The 9,705-nt window shown below is 42.8% G+C and overlaps 1 protein-coding gene across 6 annotated transcripts in view; it reads left to right on the forward strand.

The window, feature by feature from the left end:
• The window catches only part of MAST3 (microtubule associated serine/threonine kinase 3), a 75,777-nt gene extending 71,566 nt beyond the window's left edge, over window positions 1-4,211 (forward strand). For all 6 annotated transcript variants that reach the window (XM_087922867.1, XM_026698851.2, XM_026698852.2 and 3 more), the window contains 2 exons: window positions 675-856; window positions 2,715-4,211. In XM_087922867.1, the coding sequence (XP_087778993.1) occupies window positions 675-856; window positions 2,715-3,754 (1,222 nt within the window). In that variant the 3' untranslated portion in view covers window positions 3,755-4,211. The remainder of the gene's footprint in view (window positions 1-674; window positions 857-2,714) is intronic.
• The last annotated feature ends 5,494 nt before the right edge of the window (window positions 4,212-9,705 follow it).

The following is a 9,705-nucleotide window of genomic DNA, read 5'->3' on the forward strand; positions in this document are numbered from 1 at the left end:
CCTTCTACATTTCTCCTTAAACTTGGCAGCAAAATGCTGATTTTTGCAGAGATTGTCAGCATTATTCCTAAATATTCTGAAAATAAATACAGTAGTACCCTGGTACTTGTTGTTAATTGATTCTAAGAGGTACCAAAAAAGAGTACCAAACAATTTTTTTTCTGTTAAGAAATAATGTAGTGAGTCACAAGGCAACTAACAGTGACAGGTTCCAGCTTGTGCATTGAGTACCAAACAAACAGTGAGCACCAAGGCAAAATTTTCACGCCAAAACACATTGAGTGCCAAATTCAAGGAGTTTCAAAACAGTTGAGTTCCCAGGTACCACTGTATATAAAATCTCATGAGACTCTTATCCATTGAGTCAGCTGCAGTGATTCAGCCACACCTCTGTAACCCCCAGAGCTCCAATCTTGTAAAATAGAATAAAAATACATCCCTCACCACAAGAAATTCTTCCTCCCCTTGTGTTCTTGCTTCAGTGATGTTTTATCTGTTGATGCTAAAACTGGCTGAGTAGGACAGGACAATCATTTGAAGTCTACATCAAGCTACAGCTGATAAATCAAACCTCAAATCAACTGTCGTTCTGGTAAGTCTCGGCCTACTTCTTCAGATGTTGGAACCCTTAGCAAGTGTCCTTCTCCCCTCTTCCTTCCCCCGCTCCTTCCTAGACGGAAATCCCTGTTCAAGAAGATCTCAAAGCAAAGTTCCGTTCTGCATACCAGCCGCAGCTTTTCCTCCGGGCTCCATCATTCTCTCTCATCCAGCGAGAGCCTTCCTGGATCCCCAACGCACAGCTCATCCCCTGGATCTACTGTTTCTTGCCGCAGCCCTGTCCCGGATTTTGTGCCAGGTAGGATCTTGTGAATCTCCCACAAAGTCCTTTTCCCCCTAGACTTCTTCATCAGCCACGTCTGCTGTGATGAATAAAAGTTGTAAGAGCTGTGGTGGCACAGTGGTTAGAATGCACTATTGCAGGCTAACTCTGCCGATTACCAGCAGTTCGATTCTCACTGGCTCAAGGTTGACTCATCCTTCCATCCTTCGGAGGTCAGTAAAATGAGGACCCAGATTGTTGGGGGAAACAAGCTGACATTTGTAAATCACTTAGAGAGGGCTGTAAAGCACAATGAAGTAGTGTATAAGTCTCAAGTGCCATTATTTTTTCCCCTAAAATTATAAGTTCTACTATGCAGACCACCTGGTTTATTTTCATTTCCACTCAAACTGACACATTATCCTTTACATAATAAATCCACACAGGTAATCCTTGGTTTACCACTACTGTTGAGTTGATTTCTAATGCTAAGTGAGGCATTTGTTAAGTAAATTTTGCCCTGTTTTATGAACTTTCCTGCCACGGTTGTTAAGTTAGTCACACGGTTGTTACTTGAATCTGGCTTCCCCACTGACTTTGCTTGTCAGAAGGTCACAAAAGGGGATCACATGAGCCCAGGACACCGCAACCGTCATTAATGTGAGTCAGTTGCCAAGCGTCTGAATTTTGACCAAGGAGATGCCACAACAGTGGTAAGTGTGAAAAACAGTCATAAGTCACTTTTTTAGTGCCTTTGTAACTTCGAATGGCCACTAAACAAACGTGTCTTTAAGTAACTGATGGGAAGCTTTTTGGAAGTAACTCCTGTTAAGAACTTTAGCATTTATGTTTATCCAGCTGTTACACTCCAGTTGCTCCAGATTTTATCAGCACATCCTGTTGCTTTGTAGGACTCTCTTCCCAAACTGCAGGTTAAATGATTCATTAACGAGTAAAGCTTCAGACTTTGTTTCCTGCTGTAACTGTGAATTAATTACTGAAAAGAAAAGTTAGACTCCTCAGATTTCTTCTTTACTTTGACCAAAAGGTTAATCTTAATGTCTATTATTAACAGATTTATCTTCTTTATCAAAGTGGAGAAGTCTTAGCAAGCAAAACCCAGCTTGAAAAAAAAAAACCATACAGGTTCCTTGATTTATTTAAAAAAAAGTTCATAAAAACACACCCTGTTGTGAAGTAACAGTATATGCATAATAACAACAAGATTCCATGCCGCTCTACTACAAAGTGACTTTAAGAAAAGACAATGCATTAAAAACAATGCAGATGAAAAAACAAAAAAACAAGTGACAGGAACAAATCAAGAAAAAGGATAAGGGGTGCCACCACTGAGAAGGCCCAGTCATGGGGTTTTATAGATAAAATTCCCTTAGTGATGGAACTCTTAATGAGGTTTCTTTCCATAATCCAACTGAAAAGGTACATTCATTTCAGAATAGCGGACTTGAATATATCTAGGCCCTAAGCCAGGGGTCTTCAAACTTGGCAGCTTTAAGACTTGTGGACTTCCTCCAGTCATGTTAGCTCAGGAATTCTGGGAGTTGAAGTCCACAAGTCTTAAACTTGCCAGGTTTGAACACCCTTGCCCTAAGCCGTATAGGATGATCATTATTTTATGGATATTTTTTAATCAAAATGTTTTTGATTTATTGAAACTTTAAGCATGAGGATTGATACCATATTAATTTGAGAATGGTGTCTCCAGCCATGTATTAATGCATCAGGCTTTTAAAGGCTTCTTAGTTTGAACTAATTCTAGGCTAACAATTTGAAATACATACCTAGTATGTTTGTACTTTTTAATCTAAAGGAAGCCAGTGGTGGTATAAGTATCTCCTACCACCAGATATATAATTGCTTCTATTTTTCTCAGATTCTGTCTCATCCCAGAGTCCCTCTCCATCCTCCAGCACCCCGACTTCTCCAGCAGGACAGATCCGACCAAGTTCCCTACACGGCTTGGGACCAAAAGTCAACAGTCATCGCTACAAGGTTGGGCGCCGCAAGTCAACCAGCAGCATCCCACCTTCTCCATTGGCCTGCACTCCTTCCTCCATTCCCCAACCTCCTTCCCCCCAAAGATCTCCTTCCCCACTTCCGTTGTTTACAAAAAACGTCCAGACGTTCCAAGGCAAGACTTTGTCTCCGCCTACCATGGTCCGTCAAGTGTCCCGGCCTCGCAGCGCAGACAGCTCCCGTTCCCCACTTCTCAAACGAGTCCAATCAACAGAGAAAATCCCTACTTCCCTTGCTGAAAAAGTGGTCGGCAGCCGAAAGCTCACCCTGGAGACACCCAGCTTGGGAAATGGAGGTGCCAGGGAGAGCGGCATGGTCACCCTGGGAGACGCTGGTATTTCTCGACTTCGGGACTGGTCTGAGGAACGTTATGATCGAGACCACGAAGTGGTGGTGATGCGGCGGCTGAATTTATCTGAGCGCCGGGACTCTTTCAAGAAGCAGGAAGCCGTTCAGGAGGTGAGCTTCGATGAGCCAGAACTTACATCCAGTGTTGAGGCCCAAGCAGAGAGTAAACCTGGGGACTGGCAGCGTGGATCTCATGCACTTTCCTGGGTGGAGGATAGGCCTTGCTGCTCATCTGCCCCCGATGCCCAGATGCCCCTCGTGCCCGACATTGCAGTGCAAGGGGATGAAGTGCCAGCAGGAATCACAGCCACCTGGGAATGCCAAGGATCGTATCCTGTCCAGCTGGAGGCCCGGGTCTACACGGAGCAAGATGATGGGACAATGGCCGTTGAGTACAAAAGTGTCTCCTCCCAGCACTGGGGAAGTTGGGAACAGAGGGAGCCTTCGCCCACCGTTGCAGTCACACACAGGACAACCCATGGGGAGAAGGCAGTGAAGTCACCTTCACCCTCCCTGAAGTGGCAATTGCCAGAGAACGTGGAAAAATGACTGGAAGGCCTGTTAAAACCACTTGTCCCTAGCAGACCAAAGGGGGTGCTTCAACGAAAGTAAGCTAATGCCAAGGACTGAGAACGTTGGGGTCCCATTTTCATTCTGCTGGTGGGGTCTTTTCCAGCGATTTACCACTTCCTCCTCCTTCCTGGGCAGCACTCTGTGTTCCTCCTCATAGGGGCAGATGGCCACATGTGGTGATTCAGGCTGGAGATAAAGGCAACGCTGCTTTTCTACTAATTAGAAAACATTCCCATTTCATTCAGATTTGGGGTTAACAGATTTGGTTCTATTTGGTGCCCTAAAACCAAGCATTAAACTTTCCTGTCCATGGCCTGGGTATCTTCTGGAGTGTGAATACTCTCCACAATTAATCATTTTCTCCACTATCCCCTTGGCTACTGCCGAATGTGAGAAAAGGTAATAAATGAAATAGTAAAGGATGCAAAATATCTTTTCTGCCTTGTGTATGGGCACAATCTGTTCATTCTAGGGAGTCTGTTCTCTTGCATTGATATTGGTCAAAGGAGGAATTGTAGCAATGGTTGGAGAACTCCAAATCCCAATCCTGTGACATCTGTAAACGTTGCAGTGCCTATGTTTTCCATTGATACCCTAACCCAGAGGTCTCCAAACTTGGCAACTTGAAGACTTGTGGACTTCAACTCCCAAAGAATTCTGGGAGTTGAAGTCCACAAAAGTCTCAAAAATTGCCATGTTTGGGGACCCCTGCCCTAACCTAATGCCAGCTCTTGCAAATGTTCGATCGAAATTTCAGGAGAAAAGCCAAGAGGGTAAACAAGAAAGTCAACGTGGTCCTAGTCAGTTTATATCCAGAAACTTTCATCGTAGAAATTGAAAAACCTTCGATTCCATTGCATTATCTTTTCTAACTATGACCTTGAGATTTTCTTTTGGGGGACTGTTGTGGAGGGGTTCCCATTTGGTTGTACCATAATTACTGTGGAAGAATAAGGCGGTGGGTTCTTCATCCTGCACCATTTCTAGATCTACTGCAAAATCCACCCCCCTCCCAAAATGGGGGAATGAGATTTGGAGAGTATCTTCCCCCTCTTTAGATCTTCTCTGCAGAAAATGGAAACTTCTTGGGGGCCAGAGGAGAAGGCCTCAAAAAGGTTTTGAAGGAGTCTCTGTCTTTGAATATGAGTCAGGCACATCAATATACCTTCCAAGTGATGCGCTCATTCTCAGGAGGTCAGAGCATACAGGTTCAAATTCAGAAAAGTACAGGAAGTTCCCAACTTGGGACCGGTTGTTTAACAATAGTTCAAAGTTATGATGGACTCTAAAAAGCTACCAGTTGTCTTCAAAGTTATGACTGCCACACCGCCCCTGCAGTCATGCAAGGGCAATTTGGGTGCTTGGCAACTGGCTCCCATTTACAACCAGTTGCGGTGTCCTGTGGTCACATGATCACAGTGTATGACATTTTTTGGCATTTTCTGGCTAGATTCGGATTTATGATCGCATGATTCCCTTAATGACCATGGTAATTCACTTAACAGCCATCATAAAAATGGTTGTAAAATCAAGTCGGGTGACATATGACCGCAGCAACTTATAACCAGAATCCCAGGCTGAATGGTGGTCATAAATTGAGGATTAATAAGTTCTTATTGGCATTTCCAATGAAGGATCTTAAGTATCAGGGTAAGAAATACCTTTCTCTCTACATGAGACTTTGCCAGCATTGACAGTTTCAGTTTAGAAGGTTCAAAGGTTTCATATAACAGATAACAGATAATCAGAGTTGGAAGGGACCTTATAGGTCATCCAATCCAACCCCCGCCCAAGCAGGAGACCCTACGCCATTTCTGACAAATGGCAGTCCAGTCTCTTCTTGAAAGTCTCAACTGATGGTGCTCCCATAACTTCCGTGGGCAAGCTGTTCCATTGGTTGATTATTCTCACTGTCAGAAAGTTTCTCCTTATTTAGTATATCTAGTATAAAACAACACTAATTTGCCATTCCATGTCCTATTTTTTCCTAGTTGCTTCTCTTAAGGTTCCCAATAGTATCTGGGAAGTTGCAGTTGCAACTCATCCACAAATTGCCAAGTTGGAGCAGGCTGTTCCTATTTTCTCAGAGACAGTTATCCAGGATTATTTTTAAAGTTTAATTTGGATATAAGGATGGGTCCCTGCAGATGAATGTGGCTTGATGGGCAGTTAGATGAGAGTCAGAAGCAAGATGTTTCTGAAAGTGTATATCGAGCTCTGCATTCTCTCTTTCTAAGATTCATTGAACACTTAAAATGAACACAGGTCATCCTTGACTTGTGGCCACTATTGGACTAGAATTTCCATCGTAAATCATTGTGGTCATAAGTAGAGGGAAACCCAGTTTTATGATAATTTTTCTGGCGATCATGTATGAATTAGACAGTCGTTAAACAAATCCAGTTCCCCAGTGGGTGCTTTTTGCTGGAAAACGGTTAAAAAAAGGGTTGCAAATCACAACCACTTGTCCACAGGACATTGCAACCAGTTGTAAATGTGAGTCAGCTCTTCAATGGTGAGTCCCAAGCCCTTCAGTTGAGATCCTGTGGCTGCCAGGTTGATGAGACAGTTGTAAGTGTGAGCGCACGTCATTAAGTTGCTTTTTCCAACATCATAACTTTGAACCATTGTTAAATGAACAATTAAAAGTTGAGGTCTGCTTATAATCGGTTACATCTTTCCCTGATATCCCCCGATAATATTCTCTTCCTCAAATGCTATTCTTGGTTCCTTATCCTTTTACAAAACCACAAGATCAAGGCCCGATGTAGTCACGGTGGTTGAACTGCAGTTATTTCCTAATGTTCAGATGTCTTCTAATCACCAATTTGTGGCCCTGTCAATAACCTTTTTACCCAAAGCGCATTTAGGGCAGCAGTAGACACTTTACATTTTGTTTCACTGGGGAAAGCTCTGTTTCCCCTCCTTGTTGGTTTTTTTTTTTCCTTTGCTAATTTTTGAGCTCTTATTTGAGCAGCTGCCCAGCACTTGAAGGAAAACTGGCTTCTTTTTCACAGAAGGAAAAAACTAAGCTTGATGGCTCCTAAGACAGAAAACTGTCACTGGCACATGATAAATGCTTTCCCAGAGAGGAAGAAGAGGAAGAGGGGAAGAACTCCAATTCCTTTCTCTTAAATCCTTTCCCCAAAAATCTCATCATAGTTGGAAAACAGGCAATAGTGAATTCTCGGTTTCGTCACTGGATTACTTCTCAATTATACCGGTGCCTACAGGAATTGGCTCCACAGAGTTCCTCTTTAAAATGATGATTCTGGGAATGAGCAATGTACAGGTAGTCCGCACTTACAACCACAATTGAGTCCTGTTGCTAAGCAGGACAGTTGGTAAATGAGTTTTGCCCCCATCCGAGCCATGGTGGCACAGATATTAAAGTGCAGAATTGCAAGCAAATTCTTCCAACTGCCAGCAGTTCGATTCTCACTGGCTCAAGGATGACTCAGCCTTCCATCCTTCTGACGTCAATAAAATGAGGACCCAGATTGTTGGGGGCAATATGCTGACTCTATAAAACTGCTTAGAGAGGGCTGTAAAGCACTGTGAAGCGGTATATAAGTCTGAGTGCTATTGTTGTTTTGCTACTTTTGCCACAGCTGTTAAACAAATCACTGTGGTTGTTAAGTGAGTCATGTGGTCATTAAGTGAATCTGGCTTTTCCTCATTGACTTTGCTTGCCGGAAGCCGGCTGGGAAGGTTACAAATGGTGACCACACGATCCGAGGTTAGTGTCATAAATATATGCCAGTTGCCAAGTGCCCGAATTTTGATCATGTGACCATGAGAATGCTGCGGTAGTTATAAGTGTGAAAACCAGGCATAAGTCACTTTTTTCAGTGTTTTTGTAACTTTGGTCATTAAACAAATGCTTGTAAGCCGAGGACTACCTGAAATGTGTACCAATAATGACTTATTTTTGGCCAACGACAAACTCAAGAAGGTTGGTTCCTTCTGGCAGTTTAAAGTTTGATCTAGACATGGAAGAAGAACAAAAAGCCAATTATACTCCTTACTCAACTAAGATGGGGAGGTGCTGATCCACCAGCCCCCGCTCTCCTGTCCTCCTTTTCCACCTTTCGTACAAAATAATTCCCTTCAGTGCTAACGACATAAGGTGACACCAGTTCAGGCTCTCCTTTCCCTCCAAGCCACTGTACTGGTTGGTCTGGGTTTTTTTTTCTGGGAAAATATTTTAGCTGTAATCCATGGAAATAGTTTGCAGGATTAGATTGGTCCTTTTGCTGGGCAGTAGAGACCAAATTTTGTCTGGTGCTGGAAATCCTGAGCCGAGAGGCTCACATTCATTGTCGCTCAGCCCAGGAACGCTTAATGGCTCAGGAGGGCAAAGTGTAAAGATTTCCTTGAGACATCCTCAGTTTCATCTGACTTTACAAATATGTCCCTCTAGTTTTCTTGGCGACAGTAAGATGTGGATCATCATTTCTTTTGTGTTTTTTTTTTGGGGGGGGGGGGCGGGATTTTTTAAAATTTTCAGTTGACCACCCAACTAGGGACTTCACAATGACCTATCATCCAAGCATTAACCTGGAAACTTAGCTTCTCAAGATCAGCAAAATCCACGTTTCTTACAGATGCTACTTGGCTTGCAAGAGACAGGCTGCTTTTCAAATCATCCTCCCATATTTGCTTTCTGTGGGCCTTCTGTGCTTTTCCAAATGGATTTGGGTGTCTCAGATTCCTTTCCTTACCTGTAAAGGCTGAGGAGGCTTACGCTGAGGAACGACAGCAGATTTTGATCTCTTCGGATGTTCTTTTTCCCTCAAAGCTCACCAAGATAACATCTAAAAGAGGCGTTCTTCGAAAGAAGCTGCATTGGTCAGTTAATACCCCCACACTTTCGCAATTGCACTACACAAAATGGTATCATGACTCCCACTGGAAACCTGATTGAAATGGGAATTATAAAACAAATTGACCCAGGCCTATATAGATATATGTTTTCTTAAGTTTTCGTGGGTATTTATATGTATGGTATTCAGCTTTGATCGGGTATTTTCCCACGTCATTATAGTTGTGCTTTTAAAGTTGTAGCAACGTTTTGGCAGAATCTCATCTGCCATCATCATACAGAAGCCTGATGATGGCAGATGAGATTCTGCCGAAACGTTGCTACAACTTTAAAAGCACAACTATAATGACGTGGAAAAATACCCGAACAAAGCTGAATACCAAAAAAGTGATAAAACAGCTGGGCCAGGGGAAGACAAATCTCAAAGTATATGCAAGGGTCTCCAACCTTGGCACCTTTTAAGACTTATGGACTTCAACTCCCAGAATTCTTCAACCAGCAGGAGGAATTCTGGGAGTTGAAGTCCACAAGTCTTAAAGTTGCCAAAGTTGGAGACTTCTGGAAGATCCCAGTGTCCCTTTCTTCTTGATTGCCAAGATAAAGACTGGATTTTGAAAGGAACTCTATATATTAAACCAGCCCTCTGGATGCCCTTCAGAGGAACTGGAACTACAGTTCTCAGAATTAGCATACTGGCTGGGGAATTTCAGGTGCCAAAACACATCTGGAAGGCATTGAGTTGGAAAAGAAGAGTTTAGGCATATTTGGTCTGCGTGTCACAGCTCCTGGAAATAGTAATATTTCTGTCCTGCAGTTGGGAAAATAAGTTGTTCATTGGGTGTGGTGGGAAGAAAAGTTTTGACAGAAGTTTCCATACTTTTTATTCACTGCATCTCTAATATTTCCACTCTGGGACTTGAGCTGCACAATGAATAGTGCAAGCAGACCATCAGTTAAGATTAACATCCAAAGAACTCCAAAATAAAAAGCACATGGTAAGACTTTAGAATGACGTCTGTGCCTGTTATTTCAAGAATTTCTGAGTAACATCCAGATCTAAGTTAATCAAATCAAAAATGAATGGGTGAAGTGAGTCATTATG

The sequence above is a fragment of the Pseudonaja textilis genome, chromosome 1, assembly GCF_049901715.1.
Source record: "Pseudonaja textilis isolate UNSWEBS1 chromosome 1, rPseTex1.2, whole genome shotgun sequence".
NCBI lineage: Eukaryota > Metazoa > Chordata > Lepidosauria > Squamata > Elapidae > Pseudonaja > Pseudonaja textilis.